The sequence below is a fragment of the Lentinula edodes genome (genome assembly GCF_021015755.1).
Source record: "Lentinula edodes strain Le(Bin) 0899 ss11 chromosome Unknown C8R40scaffold_2, whole genome shotgun sequence".
In the NCBI taxonomy this organism is placed as follows: Eukaryota; Fungi; Basidiomycota; class Agaricomycetes; order Agaricales; family Omphalotaceae; genus Lentinula; species Lentinula edodes.
Window position 1 is genome coordinate 1,253,097 of NW_025764308.1, and position 15,204 is coordinate 1,268,300.

Consider the following 15,204-nt stretch of genomic DNA (forward strand, 5'->3'; position numbering starts at 1 on the left):
AATTCTCGCGAATTAATCTTTTTTACATCCATTAAACTCTCCCAGTCCTTCGTACTATACGATGTACTTGTATTATAGCTTGAGATACTCGTAAGTAGGTGACATTCGATTGGTCTCACTGACCTTGAACCATGGCGACGGTGGTAGAAGTTGTAAGAATGAGATAAGGACTGCAATAATATGAGAGTATATTTAAATGTTCAACAACTACACGATATAATACTTGAGCTTGAGGGATAGTATGCAGGTTGAACTTTTTGGAGGCAGATGAAAACTAAACGACGGGATACCCAGAGAAATAAGGGAGATTGGAAACCAAGGGGAATGAGAACTAGTCTATGGAGCCAAACCATAGAATTGAAGAGAGAACCCGCTATCCAGTGTCCATATCCATACTCGTTATTTTTCGGCGGACACAGCGTTTAGTGATATATGTTCCAATTCTGCAGAGATAGGTGAATGTCAATTATTAGTGATGGAACGCAGAAACTGACCTCCCGCCATGCCAGCCCCCAAGTGTCTCGCACAGGGCCCTCTATTCCCCAGGCAACAGCGCGGAACCACCAGAACGTACCAAATATAGCGGATACTGTGATAGAAAATACGTACACTTTGATTCTTGTTATTCGGGGGAGTGACCGGAAGGTGCGAATGATTTTAGGTATACTGCTGAGATCAGATAGAGATATACTGGATGTTGGGACGGCTTGAAGGCTCGCTGAAGCAGTGGAAGGGACTTGGAAGACAAAGTAGTCCAAAAGATGGGCGAACATGAGCACGGCGAAGTATAGTGTTGGAAGCTGGATGAGGCGATATTGGATATGCCAGTTGACTGGAAGAGGAAGAAAATACTCACATAATGGTGGATATATGTGACACGGCCCATAATTAAGAATGGCAGATAATGTAAGATCCAACCGCCTCCAGCGATACGAGTTACGTGCCAGAACTGCGCCCATTCACGTTGTGTGAGACCGTCGCCGGGCCTAGAAGCTAACGCTGCGCCATTCCTGCCAGAATCCCCATTGAGTGAATTGGGGGCAGGCTTGCGTGTTCCCCTGCCACCACCGTATCGTTGTCTCCGAACTACCAATCCGACAGAAACAAAAGCAGCGATGATAAGACTGATGGAGCCACCCCACCAAATGATAGGGTTGCCCATAAGGTAGTATTTTATCTGCACGTCGCTTAAGACTGAGGAAATATATTAGGAAAAGAAGGCGGATTAGACAGACCTGTGAATCTCCCCAACCACACATCCTCAACCCGACACTCAAGAACGGCCATTCCCAGGGTTTACTGGCGAGAAGGTCCTCTTTATCCGGATCTGGTACTAATGCATTGTTGGATGTCATCATTGCAATATTAAGATGAATGAAGTCCGTCAAAAACGGGGAGCGGGAAAGCGAACGGGCGGCGGGAGGTACTAGGTAAATGTTAATATAATATAATTTTCGGAACGCAATGGGCTTGACTTACGTTTGGTATTCCAATGACTTTCAACATTCCAGATAGTGCCCTCAGCAGGTTTAGACCCAGCCTCTTCTTTTGCACAACTCACTTCAATCTGTTTGAAACCCCACTGAGGAAGACTAGTACGGCCAGCAGAGAGGTAGCATCCAAGGACCTGGTGACGGAAACGAAGACGTGTAGTGAGTGCATGAATGCGTGCGCGAGGGTCCACGGTTGCAGATTTGGGCTCTAAGTAGCGGTTGACGTCGCCTCTGACTACGTCTCCAAGAACTTCTACGACCCAGTGGTCTTGCACATCACCAATTGTTGCATTCCCATATCCAGAGACTTCCCAGTTGGCTTTCGTGACAGGTGCAGGGATAGTATGCGAGTGGATGTTCCTGGTAGTGGGTACGTGCACCAATCTCACGACATCGAGATGCTTCAAGAACCGGACTTCCTCATCATTAGGGTCATGCGAGCCATATTTTGGGTCCCAAACGGTATCCTTTTGATCCCACCCAGGCCAGAACCAGAATTCGTTGTTTTCGTCTTTGTAGTGGTAGCATGTTACTTGTTGTTGGTTCGAGCCAGTTGGATATGTTTGGACGTGAGAGTGCAAAAGCCCACCTCCGAAAGCCATGTTTTTGATGGTTACTTTCGATCCTATGGCAATTTCCAAAGGATTGTTATGAAAATCGTTTCCGTACAGGTTGGCCTGGAAAAGACTGCTCATCTGGGCGTCTCCAGGTCCACTGTGGTTCAAGATCAAAAAGTGGATTTTGAAAGTGGCCATGAAGACGAGAATAGGAATAATGATTAAACAAAGGACGCGAGCGCCCCAATGTTTTGCCTGTTCTCTTGGAGTAAGATGTAGGTCGCCGAATTTATCCCATAGATCTTGCAGAGTGTAGATGCCAACGAGAGCCGTCACAAAAAGCCCAACCATTTTAACACTGGTGACCAATCCAATTGAAATACCAGTCATAGCAAGCCACGTCCACCAATCGAAGTCAAACGGATGGCTCTGTTGATTATGGAATTTGGAAAGACAGAAGACTGTAAGGAAGGTGAAGAAGAGGAGCATGGAGTCCAGAAGAATGAATCGGGAGATACAAAGCCAACCGACGTCGAACAAGACCATCAAAGCTACGAGATGCGCAGCCCATTGGGACATACCAAGTTCGATGGCTGTGAACCAGCCAAGCGGTACCATCCCGACACCAAAAGTTGCGAGCATGACTCGCATGGCTACATATGGTACTTCTGGTGGGTAGTCCGCTCCACTCTTAAAGTCGAATCCACCATTGTACCCAGAAAGCAAGCCAGCTAGACCAACCAACATTTTGCCCAAAGGCGGGTGAACGTCAAAGTAGAATTCTCTCTTCAGGTAATGAGAAGCGAATTTTCCGAAATGCGCTTCATCCCAAACGACCGTTGCTGACAGCCCGATTCGATGAAAGCGCGTGTAGCAGGCGAGAAGGGTATAAACAAGGGGAGGTATGGAAGGCATGTTTTGGAAGATGAATTCGCGGAGAGTTGTTGGTGGTGGCAAGGCTAGCTGGGCGGGTCTACCACCGCTAATGGAGCGCACGGAGGGCGCTTTATAGTCGTCTTCGTCGTCGTACCATACTTTCTCTTCTGCACCCTCCGGTTTGCCCTTTCCAAGTCGGCGTCTGGCCGCAGCAGATTCGTCCATATGAGGCGAGTAAGTTGGCAACGTCTCTGGATACCCAATCTCTTCAAATTCGTCCTCGACGAAATCAACAGCCACAGCACGGCCACCTGGGTTCATTCAGAGGGAAAAGTGGATCACTCAAGCCGTATGATGAGTAGGACACTATATCACGCAATTGTGCAGTCTTCAAAGGCGTGAAGCACAAATTGGCGAAAAATTTAGGCTTTCCGTTATGTGGTAAAGAAAGGAGAAAAGGGTCAAGATATACGGGGTGATGATGGTAGATTGACAAGAACGGCAGAACTGCGGTGCCAATATCATTTGCATCACCAGACACGTAACTCCCTCTTTGCAAACATCTTTCATGGTAAAAGCTCGTATGTAGCGCTGGGAGCTCAGTATATATCAGTAAAATGATTGAACAAGTCTGAGTCGAGTATGGCCTTCGTAATTATAGCCTTTGTCATTGCGACAGTATTCGGAGTCGTAGCTAGTAACCGTTCGGTCCGGTATTGCACACCGTCACGTGGAAATTTTCCCTCCCTCGTCGCAGCGGCGGACTCTAATTTTAAAGCTCAACTGCAAGTGTTTATTGAACGAATAGTTCAAACAAAAGATGACCTCGAATTCCGCAATTGCAGCAAAGGAAATGCTATAGACAAATTTTAGAATGAGTATCAATTTGAATAATAGATCAAGTCGGCGTCATTTGCACTTGTCTGTCTTGTTTTCCTCCTACTTGAGCGTATATATACGGAAAAGCGGACAGTGCTGGTCATCTGCAGGGACGGACAGAAGCAGAGCTAAGAAGAGCACAATGGAAAATTGGGAAACTTTGGCCCGGAAAAGAGAACAGTTAAAAAGGGTGAAAAGCGCCCAGACTCACAGCTGGATACAGTAGGACGGGGTATCATCCGGAAGAAAAGGCATTAGGCAAAAGCCACGCCGTTCCATCAGCCCTTCCCATCTTTCCCTTCTCCCCATCGTTCCCGCCAGTCCAAAGTTTTCATCTCCCGTCCCAAGTCCTTAATACTTGCCCCAGCTTCCTCACAACGTCCTGCACGGCTTGTAGCGTCTCTGGCTGCCTCAAAACTTCCTGGATTTCAGTAGTTTAATATGCCGACGTGCCGTCGCAAGCGTGTTGTCCTCACCCAGCCCTCAGAGTCCCTGCTTAGAGCTCTCAAGAGTAATCCAAGTAGAGATGTCTTTTACCTTCAGCAGACCGGCGAAATCTTCGAAACATACGAGTATGTTCTGGTCCCCCTATGTACCAGGTCTTCCAGCTCATTATTTTGTCCTCAGAGCTTATGCTGCGCGAATGTCCTTTTATCGCTTGAAGCAATTCCAGTGTGAAGTCACCGGCAAAAGTGGTCTCGATTACTTTCAGGCTTTGTCAAGCGAACGTTCAGAGGCAGAGACACTTCATTCGCGTTTCTCGGAGCCTCTCAAGCCTGCTATTCTCAAGGCTGTTCAATTCCGTACGTTGTCCCTTACGTCGTGCTCGGTTCAGCGATTGATTTCTCCGTTTCGACTCTTCAGAGGTAGTTGGTCGCCTGGACCATCTCGTTGAATCGGTGTACGAAAGATTTAAGGATCGATATTACAAGGGCGAAAGTATGTCTTCAACATCTGTTGTATTGTTTCTACGCTTCTAACACTTTACCCAGGAGTTTTGATTGACCTCAATGGAATCAAGTGAGTGTCGACGTCCCTTGTAATTCCGATGTGTGGCGAGCATTGCTGAAAGACCCTACAGATATTATGGTGTAGTCCATACCGTCTATCCACCGAAGTACAGCACCGACGTCGCTGCGCGGGACGCGAACAAACCTGACGTGGATGGTGTCGAACAGGGAACATCTCGACCCATTGATAACGAAGAACCTCATCAGATTTACGACGACCTGAAAACCCCTGTGAAGGAGGTTAACGCCCGCGATGACCCATTCCTATATTATTACTGGGTTCTCCTCACGGAACTCGAGAGGGATAAGAGCGACAAGAGCAAAGGCAGCAAGCCGAGCGATGGCGCGGAGATGATTGGCAGTTTGATGGAAGTTCAGTGCGGTCGCATGAGGTATGGCTTTCTTCGTGGCAGTCCCTGGTTTACTCTCCTTGACCTAATTGATTTACTAGTCGGGATCGCCTTTCATTCTCAAAATCTATCCTTCGTCGTTTCATCCGAGATTGCGTAGATCGCGACGCCGCAGTAGCATCCCCTTGGACAGTTAAACCAGCCATTGCTCAAAAGTACGGCGTGATATCCAGTATGACTGAAGACACGCGTAACAATGTCGAGGCCATCAAAAAAGGCGAACACGATAAACGCAAGAAAGTTTGGGAAGACAAAGACGGACCGCCTAATAAAAAGCACAAGAAGATGACTGCCGCTCAAGAAGAAAAAGGTAATATAATGTCTGTCTTCACTATCTATTTGCACACTCACCAAATTCCGCATCTTCCGCAGCAAAAGCTGCCGCTCTCAAACGCGACCGTGAGGCTCAGGAGAAACTGGACCAACAGAGGATAGCTAGAGAAGAAGCTGAAAGGATCGCCGCAGAAAAGAAAAAAAAGAAACCCATACGTTACCCCACTGAAGACCTTGATGTTCGTTTAACAGACAAGGACCTCAAAGCGGGGATGAAGTTGAAGAGACCCGTTCCCACTTCACACGCTCTACCCTTCAACCACCATTCTGGACTGTTTGAGTCCTTTCTCATGGCCTGGAACTTTATGGTCGTCTATGGGTAAGTCGTCGCTTCGCTATGCTATTACACTCATTGACTGATTGCATATAGTCAACCACTACATATATCTCCCTTCACCCTTGATGAATTCGAGCATGCTATTAAGCATACGGACGTGGACATGCCCTGCTCACTATTAGCAGAAGTGCATTCAACGCTAATCTATAATCTGCGTACTGTTCCCTTCGCCCGGCACAGCGCGGTTTTATCCTTGCTCCAGAGGAAGGATCACCTTCAATCTGATGGCATGGAGGACGAAGAATACTTCGGCGTCAACACTGACCAACTATCCGCTGCCATGTCAGATATAGGGAACAACTGGGAACGTGTTCCTCTTCGACATTCGGAAGGTCGTGAAGGCTGGGAGGAAGCGTTAATCGGATGTTTGAAAGATGTCAGTACTAAAATTTCATTTTTTCACCCAGTCGCCAATTTTTAACCTCCTCTATTAGCACGCCACCAGAGAAAATTTCCCTCGTATGCGCGAAATTCTTACGAAGCTGCTCTTCGCTCCAGACCCGAGTGAGGCGCCCGCACCTCATGATACATCGCCTTCAAGTTCGAGGGCACCTTCCCCTCTTGAACCAACTCCTCCCCCCCAACGTCTTTCCGCGATTTCTACCCCACGCGAAAGATACATGAATCTTCCAGTGCATGATCGAATAGCCATATTGAGCTTTATGGTGAACCTCGCGATATCTAGCAAGGCTATTCATCAACACATGGAGTCTTGTGAAGAGCAGCTTACTTCGCTTCGAAAGGAGAAGATCGAGGTCAATCGAACGAAGAAACAATAGTATGTGATTCATATCTCGACGCTTCGTATTTTTTTAAACTATCCTTCCCATAGTTTGGAGGAAATGAACGTGCTCATGGGAGAAGCCAAAGAGGAACCTGTAGACGAAGACGCCAGAATGGAGGATCCTAGTGATATGTCAGACGTTCCAGCCTCAGATAATGGTTCGGATTCAGGAAAATCGAAGAAAAGCACCTCTAAGTCAAAAGACCTCCGCCAAAAAGCTCAACTTCAAGCACATTCCAAACAACGTGAAGCCGCGCGCGCCAAACAGGCGTCAGCCAAGCAAGCTATGGCAGAACACCGACGATTGGACGAGGAAGTCAATAAACTCGAACGGCGCTTGGAAGCGATTGAGAGGGAATTTAGGAAACTTCTGGGTGGTGTTCGGGTAAAGCCTATGGGCAAAGATCGGTTCTACAATCGTATATGGTGGTTTGATGGACTTGGGTCAGCCAGCTTGGTTGGGAGTGGCGGGGCTACACAGTATGGTGCTGGGAGAGTTTTCATCCAGGGTCCCAGTGAATTCGACCTGGAGCTTATGATGAGGCGCACAGATGACGAGGTTCCTGTGCAAATCCGTCGTTTGGAGGAAGAGGGTCAGGAAGGAATGCTAGGTCCAGGTGATTGGGCGGTGTATTCGGATATGGATGAGGTATGTCCGTTTTCTTTGATGGCCAGTATTGTTGACCATATTGTAATCACATAGCTCGAACAGTTCATTGCCTGGCTCAATCCCAAAGGTCACAGAGAAATAGCGTTGAAGCAGGCGTTGAGTAAGTGGTGGATACATATTTCAGCAGGCATCCGGCGGCGCATGCAGGTAGGCTTATGTGTTAGCATGTATCCTATCGGACATTGATTCATTGCACTCTAGGACTTGAATGTACATGCAAAGCTCCCTGAGGCACGCCGTAGTGCGCGCACGAAGACTGCTCCTGATATAACTAGGGAACCGTACATGATGTGGACGAATCGACGAGCAATCAACCCCACCTAATTTCTTCTCGTTACTTTATGTTTTTTGTAATTGAAATGTTGTACATACATGCATAGATTCAGTCTTGTACAGCAGAGAACCAGGCGACCATAATATTATGCCAGTCGGAAAACAAAGAGAAGCCTAGGGGCGTGCTTTATCCTGCTTTATTTAGCTCAATCGCTTCCTTCACTAGGAAAAAACATATATTGATACAACAAAAACAATGTAGTACGTTAGACGCTCAGATCATGCTTGGTTGCGTAGAACTGTAAACAAAATCAGCGCCGTATGGACCACGAGAATTTGAAGATGGACGCACCGAGGATAACTGAGTCCCCACTGAACAAGAAAAGATAAAACGGTCAGCAGCTTATCAGACATCATTTTGGGATCCTACCGAAGGAAAATTTTGCTAATGAATCTATCTTTGTTGACCGGCTTCTTGTTCTTTCCTTTGGGGATTTCCGTCCACATCTGTTCAAAATCGTAAATCTACATCGATGCAGGTTAGCTGCAGTCGGAACAGACCTCTTTGACATTCTCTAGGACCTGACAGGAAAATTGGATCAATACACACAATTAATGCAGGAGCATGGCGCAACCTCACCATGTTACAGTGCCTATCAAACGCCTTCACACGGGCCAACAGCTTCTTATCGTTCCGCAAAGAGATGAGCACTTGAGCATGATTTCTGACTGCTTGTTGCAGGACTGACAGAGGACCCTGCGAGATTTCATGCTCCTCGAGCTGCCGCAACTGGGCCTCGTCTAGTTCAGATTTTGGGACGTGAACATATTGACTAAGAAAAAAATCAAAGATCTGAGATGATTTCAACAGGAGGGCAGAGAACAGAGAAAAGCGAACCTCATTGTAGATTGAGCTGAAGGAGTAAAGTTTTCCTTCTGTCAAATTAGACGCCTAATCTTTTCTCTCACCGTCTACTTGCACTTCTCTCGTTCAGTATGGGTCGCTTGAGGCAGAAAGGAAACGCTGGTGCAGCTAAAGCATATGTTACTCGCTCCATAGCTATCAAGAAGCTTCAATGCTCTCTTGCAGATTTCCGTCGCCTCTGTATTTTAAAGGGTAACACAATGAAAATTATACACCTTCACTTCTAACTCATCTCGATAGGTATCTTCCCCCGGGAGCCCAAAAGTAGGAAACGTGCCAATAAAGGATCTTCTGCCCCGACGTCCTTCTACTACGCAAAAGATATTGCTTATCTGGCACACGAGCCTGTCCTTAAGAAGCTTCGGGAACACAAGGCCTTTGCTAAAAAGTTGTCACGAGCTCTTGGTCGAGGGGAATGGAGCAGTGCTAAAAGTTTAGAGGAAAATAAGCCAGTGTACAAGCTGGATCACATCATCAAGGAAAGGTATGTTATGGTAGCATGTTCTCGACCATAGTTCGTAAACTCAATTTCTAAAGATATCCTACTTTCATCGACGCATTACGGGATATCGACGATGCCCTTTGCATGATATTTCTTTTTGCTTCGCTCCCTTCAAATCCTCGTATCCCCCCTTCCTTGGTCGAAAACTGCTCTCGGCTTGCGGCTGAATGGCAACTGTATATTATGCGCTCCCATTCACTGCGAAAAGCGTTCTTGTCTATCAAGGGTGTATATTACCAGGCTGAAGTTATGGACCAAACCATCACATGGCTCGTACCCTATCAATTTACACAAAACGTACGTCCTAACCACTGTTCGCATTTCAACCATTTTCAAATTTTTCGCACAGATCCCGGTCGATGTGGACGTTCGAGTAATGTTGACTTTCCTGGAGTTGTATCAGACACTCCTTGGTTTCGTGTTCTTCAAGCTTTATACAGACGTCGGTCTAGTATACCCCCCACCTCTAGACGCAAAACGAGATGAAAGTGCCGCCGGTGTCGGAGCTTATCTTTTGCAGGAGGCGTCACAAAAATCAGACAAGCCCGCAGTAACGAAGGTCAAGGTCGTGGAGGTCGAAGGCCGTCAGGTATCAGGGAGGGATGTTTACAAGACAATCAAAAATATTGCTTCATCATCTTCTAATGCAGATGATATGGACGTTGATGCACCCACTGTCGAAAATAACTTTGGCGAAACCGAAGAGGAATTTATAGTCCAGCCTTCGAAATCGGACGCTGAAATGGCATCATCACTACCTACTCTACAATCTTTAAAGGCTCTGCCTCAGTCGATCAACACCTCGCTATTTGCTCCTTACACCTTCTGGCTTTCACGTGAGACCTCTCGCCCAATATTCGAATTCCTCGTGCGATCGTTCGGTGGTAAAATTGGCTGGCCGGCATCATCTGGCGGAGGCTCCCCATTCGATGAATCGGATGACTCTATAACCCATGTTATCATAGACCGGCCAGTGATTGAACAACCCTCAGAAACTGATGAACAACGAGAACGGCGGTTAAAGAGGAGATATGTTCAACCCCAATGGGTTGTAGACTCAATAAATGCTGGCAAAATTCTCCTGGAAGCGCCGTATGCTCAAGGGCAAACTCTTCCTCCTCATTTGAGTCCGTTTGGAGAATACGAGGGTGCATATGATCCGGCTGCACTCGCGAACGAGGAGGCTGCTGCAGATGAAGATGAAAGCGAGATTGAGGGCGAGGATGTCGAAATTGAAGATGCCGATTTAGAGAACGAGGTTCTACAAGCAGTAGCCACTGCTGCTACGGAAGACTCCGCGACTTTAAGAGCCGCGGAACTAGCCGCGGAAGCAGCAGGCATTGATCCTAGTACATTCGAAAAGGAGGTCGCGAAATCGCGTCGCAAGTCGAAGAAGTCGTCATCTAATGGCGTTGACGAGGCGGAGACGGACATGAACAAAATGATGATGAGCAACAAACAAAAGAAGCTGTACGAGAAGGTGAAGCACAGCCAGGACAAGCGCAATCTCGAGGTATGTCTGCAACGTAGATTTTTTGAATCCGTCGGTTAACCATTCCTCAGCGCTCAAAATTGGAAGAAAAGAAGAAGAATCTTCACAAGCAAAAACGCAAACTGGGTTAGACATCATAGAGTTGATCTACAGTACATTGTGGACACGTACATCTTCACATCTCTGCCACATTTTTGTTGTATGTAGTCAATCTGGTAGATCTTTCAAGTTGAGCTTTGAAGTTAGGGGCGTGAGAGCGCGTCACACGAGGTAGCGCTGTAATTCGCGCAAGCCCACTATCTAACTCTCAGCCTTTAATATACTGTCATCGTCGACCTCAGTATCAATAAACTTGGGCGGAAAAACGGATTTCTTGATCGAAATTCCGCAGCCCATCTCGTTCTTACCTCTGCATGGTTGGTTTGAACCCCTTCGCTTCGCGGCACAACAGTGTTCACCCTGGAACTCCTCCCCCGTACAAGGAAGACGATCCTACCAGCCTGCTCTTTGCAGAGACGACAGTCACGACCACTGAAGTTGTTACCACCACCACGCAGACTACGACCCATTTCTTCTCATTGCCTCATTGGAGGAAGAGAGCAGCTCCAGTACCGTACAGTAACAGTACGGTGTCTCCAAGGCATCCACCAAAACGATCTCACGTGGATGAAATGGGCTTTCCAAGCTCCTCCAGACTAATAGTGGACAAGGAATTGCCACCAACGCCAGAAAGTAGTAGTAGCAGTGGGCATGATACTCCATTGGCCGATTCGCGTGAAACTTCGCAGAGAACCTCCTTAGAACAAGAGACCTTATCGCCTACCTTATTCCCTTCCTCCGACCCTACGAGACTCTCTCTCGGAAGTCCACCGAGGCCGACGTCAACCACTGCTCTGGCGCAAGCGTCCCTAGGACTGAGTTTAACTCATGTTCTTCCTCTTGCTTCATCTTCTTCGTCTTCAGCTGAAACTAACAGCGTCGCGTTTATATCTACTCCCTCTTCGCCGGAATTGCTTTCTCTCAGAAAGGAGCAAAAAGGGCAAATGAAACAGCGAGCGATCTCTACCGCATCAGTGTCACTACCATCCAATGCTCATAATCAGAGGCGCGCTCGCGGCCTTTCATTGGGTCCCTCCGGCTTTCTTGGACTTGGTACATCGGATTCGAAAGGGAAAGGCAAAGAGACGGAGAAAACGGCGCCTCAGTCGGCAACCCATCCCCCGAACAAGTTGACCCGAAGAGCTTCATTCTGGTCAAGGAAAAAGGCGACATCCCCTGACACCCTTCCTGTAGCTCGTAAAAGTGATATAAACCTTACACCCCTTCCTCCTCTCCCTCCTTTGTCACCGTTTAACGTCGACATGGTGAAGTCTACATCACAATCGCTCAAGCCTGATCATGCTCGAACTCTTTCTAGAAGTCATTCCGAACGAAACAGGCGTTCATTGTTGAAGGCTTCAGAATTTGAGCTACCTAGTCTGATCCTTCCAGCTCCTGAAGTCCCTCAGCCGGAGAAAGTCCGTAGACCTTTGACTGCAGATGCTTCTCATTCCCGTCCCCAGCTTTCCAGATTCACGTCCGCAGGCTCTTCTGAATTTATTGCCTCACCTTTGACTTCACCTGCCATAGGGACAAGGGAAAAACTTTCTATATTCGAAGCACCATCACCATCAAAGCGGCCGCGCGCGCAGACAAATCCGCCTCTTCTTCGTCGTCTTTCGATGAACCTCTTCTCTCCCTATTCAGCCAATCACTCTCATCCCGCTCCTTCGACTCCAATATTAACATCTCCTTCACCCTTGCGAATATCCACTTCTAAACCTACGCAGATACCCAAACCTCAAATGGATGAAGAGTCTCCAGAGGTTTATTTGAGCCGTTTGATGGTCTCCGTCAGTAAAGCAGAAATTGGTGGAATTTTAGCCTCGAGGTAATTTACTCGATGGAGAAATATTCGCAATTACTCACATTCTATGCAGCAATGATATGTTCCATGTTCAGGCATTACGATCTTATATTGGTCGTTTTGATTTCGACAATGATCCTCTTGATGTTGCTCTCCGCAGACTACTTATGGATGTCGGTCTACCTCGAGAGACACAACAAATTGATCGTGTTATGCAAGCTTTTGCTTCTCATTATCATCAACTTCATCCTAATCTCTTCACTTCGGAAGGTAAGCATCAAATGTTTACCGATCTTGCCTGCTTATAGACCTGGTGGATAGACCAGCCATATGTTTTGTCCTTTAGCTGTATTATGCTCCACACTGATGCTTTCAATAAAAGCAATAAACGGAAAATGACTAAAGCAGATTATATCAAGAATACTCGCATGCCTGGTGTGGCGCCGGAGGTACTGGATTATTTCTATGACAACATTGTTTTCGCGCCTTTCATTTTCGTGGAAGACCCTGTGGACGTGAATGGTCAGCACATTTACAACGTCGACGGGAATCGAGGGTTACCATCCGGCAGCTCGTTTAGTAATGTTAACGGCTCGACACTTCTTGGAAAGGGCAATAAGGTTGATCCATATTACCTTATCTCCAATGTGAGTAACTAAAAGTCTTTTCTCATCGCATTGTAATTTATCCAACTTCGTAGAATCTACTTAGTCACCTTAAAGTAGATGTTGAGATATTCGTTCCCTTAACCGAACCCTATTCAGCCCAAGGTACTGGAGGTCCATGGAATGAAGAAGAACTTCAACGTGCATTTGTCAATCCCAATGTTATTGTCATGGGCCCACTAGACTCATCTCGAGCACCACCATCATCCCCGTTTTTTAGTTCAGGGGGCAGCACCTCGGGGCCATTTGCAACAGGCAGCGATCTATATGCACCAGGAACTGAGACGTGGCGTCTCAAGGTTACGAAAGTGGGTTCGTTGAACCGGAAAGAGGACATTCTGGAAGGAGGGAAAAAAGCCTCAAATCGTAAATGGAAGTCTTTCAGCGTAGTGCTAACTGGCTCTCAACTGCTTTTTCTTCGCGATCCTGCTTGGGCTACCATGTTTCTCAATCAAAACGGGACCTCCACTGAATCTGGGTTCTTCCCTCAAACTGCTATATTCACGCCTAATGAGGTTATATCGTTGAAAAATGCGGTGGCTGTCTATGACCAGTCCTATCTCAAGGTATGTCATTTTACCCTTTAGATATCAAGGACTTATTGAAACATTTTCTTTGCAGCATGATAACATATTTCGACTCGCATTAGCTGATGGACGGCAATTCCTTTTTGGAACCGATAGCGAGTTCGAAATGAACGAGTGGATATCTAGGATAAACTACGCTAGTGCATTTAAGTCCACAGGGGTCCAAATGCGACCTGTTGGAATGTCCGGCAAAGACGTACAGCTTACTGGTGTCGCTGCAGCCACTTCTCACCTCCACGATCTCCAACACAATCAAACCAAGTCGGAATGGGGTAGCGAGGCATCACGAGATCTCATGGATATGCTTTCTGGGGAGTCAGATTCACCCTTCAAAAGAGCTTTACCCAAACGTCGAGTTACCACGATGAGTTCCTCATCGGTTATAGATAACGACGTTCCGGTAGCCCCAGAAGTCGAAGGGGCTGACCAATTCAAGGCAACATTTGACCAGGTGAAAGCAGATCTCGCGGCTGGACGCTGTGCTTCACCCGATAGCGAACCTCCAATTGAAGAACACAATGTTGAACGAACAGATTCATTACCTGAAGATGATTCACATTTACCGCCACGGTCTCGCATAGTGCTGTCAAAGATTCGTGAATTGGATACCAAGATATCTGCATCTCAGAGTCAGCTCGAGTCTGACTTGCGCTTCGCCAAGAACGTAGCCACTCTCACGCCTTTCCAAAGATCCACACGTGAACGGCTTTCAATGGCCGTACAAAATATTGCTAAGCGTGTCATGCAAGTCCGACTCGATCTTGCAAAATACACATGCCATCGGAAAGTCTTGCTCAATGACATGACTACTGAAAGCCAAAATTGGAGTCGGGCAAACAAAATCGCTCTCCGAGCAGCCCTGGAAACACTACAAAGCCACCAGCGACCACCTGTCCCTCGTATGACCCTCTCATTTCATGAGTCGAACGGTCTCGCATCACCGGAAGTCTCTATACCACCGAAGATGTATACTCCTTCTGTGCATCAATCAGAATCCACTGCAGGCTCACTTCAATCGTTCCATTCCGCCTTTGACTTTGGGCCGGAATGGAATTCGAATGATGATATTTTCTCTCCTGAGGGTCCGGATCCCTACGAACTTGATATTTCCTTGAGAAACAGTAGCTCTGGCTCTTTGAATCCTGAGTTGTTCCGAGAGGAAGACGACGTTGTTCCGCTACCTTCGAGAACGGCGGAACTGCTTTCAAACGTAACGTCCCCCAGGGCAAGTCACGACGAAATAAATCACCACGAAAAGTATTACAGCGCCCGAGAGAGCGCCGAAGAGCAGGCTGAAGAATGGAACAAAACACGTTGCGCTCACCGAGTCTCGCTTGTTCGTGTTCCTTCTGCTATCGGACTAGCGCGAAAATTTGAGCGGGATCCGTCCCGATAATGTCGAATGAGGCTGCTTTGTTTGACTGGATTTATGTTGACTATGTATTTTTTTAAGTTATCGTTAAAGCTAGATTAGTAGAAGGAAGTAGACTGTACCATCTACTATT

The 15,204-nt window shown here is 47.1% G+C and overlaps 5 protein-coding genes across 5 annotated transcripts; 3 read left to right on the plus strand and 2 right to left on the minus strand.

Moving 5' to 3' along the window:
* Positions 1–202: 202 nt before the first annotated feature.
* C8R40DRAFT_263412 (Dolichyl-phosphate-mannose-protein mannosyltransferase-domain-containing protein) lies at positions 203–3,407 on the minus strand. The gene is made up of 5 exons (XM_046234527.1): positions 1,480–3,407; positions 1,236–1,426; positions 857–1,177; positions 495–800; positions 203–443 (listed from the first exon to the last, which is right to left on the minus strand). Exons 1-5 carry the CDS (start codon positions 3,245–3,247, stop codon positions 423–425), a joined length of 2,607 nt encoding a protein of 868 aa, XP_046091639.1. The 5' UTR covers positions 3,248–3,407; the 3' UTR covers positions 203–422.
* Positions 3,408–4,139: 732 nt separating this feature from the next.
* C8R40DRAFT_260978 (ATP-utilizing chromatin assembly and remodelling N-terminal-domain-containing protein) lies at positions 4,140–7,787 on the plus strand. Its single transcript, XM_046234521.1, has 12 exons — positions 4,140–4,377; positions 4,433–4,608; positions 4,670–4,744; positions 4,798–4,825; positions 4,878–5,207; positions 5,267–5,535; positions 5,598–5,877; positions 5,929–6,271; positions 6,330–6,673; positions 6,728–7,328; positions 7,383–7,496; positions 7,551–7,787. Exons 1-12 carry the CDS (start codon positions 4,247–4,249, stop codon positions 7,671–7,673), a joined length of 2,814 nt encoding a protein of 937 aa, XP_046091640.1. The 5' UTR covers positions 4,140–4,246; the 3' UTR covers positions 7,674–7,787.
* Positions 7,788–7,901: 114 nt separating this feature from the next.
* C8R40DRAFT_1165507 (uncharacterized protein) lies at positions 7,902–8,525 on the minus strand (the record flags this gene model as incomplete). The annotated part of the gene is made up of 6 exons (XM_046230704.1): positions 7,902–7,921; positions 7,975–7,994; positions 8,053–8,129; positions 8,184–8,204; positions 8,263–8,455; positions 8,521–8,525. 6 exons carry the CDS (start codon positions 8,523–8,525, stop codon positions 7,902–7,904), a joined length of 336 nt encoding a protein of 111 aa, XP_046091641.1.
* A 37-nt stretch (positions 8,526–8,562) lies between these two features.
* Positions 8,563–10,838, plus strand: C8R40DRAFT_1233753 (Pescadillo N-terminus-domain-containing protein). The gene is made up of 5 exons (XM_046233338.1): positions 8,563–8,739; positions 8,788–9,031; positions 9,085–9,346; positions 9,399–10,562; positions 10,613–10,838. Exons 1-5 carry the CDS (start codon positions 8,619–8,621, stop codon positions 10,670–10,672), a joined length of 1,851 nt encoding a protein of 616 aa, XP_046091642.1. The 5' UTR covers positions 8,563–8,618; the 3' UTR covers positions 10,673–10,838.
* Positions 10,839–10,954: 116 nt separating this feature from the next.
* C8R40DRAFT_1033056 (uncharacterized protein) lies at positions 10,955–15,095 on the plus strand (the record flags this gene model as incomplete). The annotated part of the gene is made up of 5 exons (XM_046223312.1): positions 10,955–12,471; positions 12,521–12,717; positions 12,769–13,094; positions 13,148–13,678; positions 13,734–15,095. The coding sequence occupies 5 exons, from the start codon at positions 10,955–10,957 to the stop codon at positions 15,093–15,095; spliced, it is 3,933 nt and encodes a 1,310-aa protein (XP_046091643.1).
* Positions 15,096–15,204: the final 109 nt, after the last annotated feature.

Coding starts and splice junctions, on each gene's coding strand:
- C8R40DRAFT_263412 (XM_046234527.1), bottom strand. CDS start 3,247: ATGAACCCAGGTGGCCGTGCTGTGGCTGTTGATTTCGTCGAGGACGAA. Junction 1,427..1,479: donor AAGTCATTGGAATACCAAAC/GTAAGTCAAGCC, acceptor ACATTTACCTAG/TACCTCCCGCCGCCCGTTCG. Junction 801..856: donor TCACATATATCCACCATTAT/GTGAGTATTTTC, acceptor CGCCTCATCCAG/CTTCCAACACTATACTTCGC.
- C8R40DRAFT_260978 (XM_046234521.1), top strand. CDS start 4,247: ATGCCGACGTGCCGTCGCAAGCGTGTTGTCCTCACCCAGCCCTCAGAG. Junction 6,272..6,329: donor TAATCGGATGTTTGAAAGAT/GTCAGTACTAAA, acceptor CTCCTCTATTAG/CACGCCACCAGAGAAAATTT. Junction 7,497..7,550: donor GCATCCGGCGGCGCATGCAG/GTAGGCTTATGT, acceptor ATTGCACTCTAG/GACTTGAATGTACATGCAAA.
- C8R40DRAFT_1233753 (XM_046233338.1), top strand. CDS start 8,619: ATGGGTCGCTTGAGGCAGAAAGGAAACGCTGGTGCAGCTAAAGCATAT. Junction 8,740..8,787: donor TCGCCTCTGTATTTTAAAGG/GTAACACAATGA, acceptor TCATCTCGATAG/GTATCTTCCCCCGGGAGCCC. Junction 9,032..9,084: donor GATCACATCATCAAGGAAAG/GTATGTTATGGT, acceptor CAATTTCTAAAG/ATATCCTACTTTCATCGACG.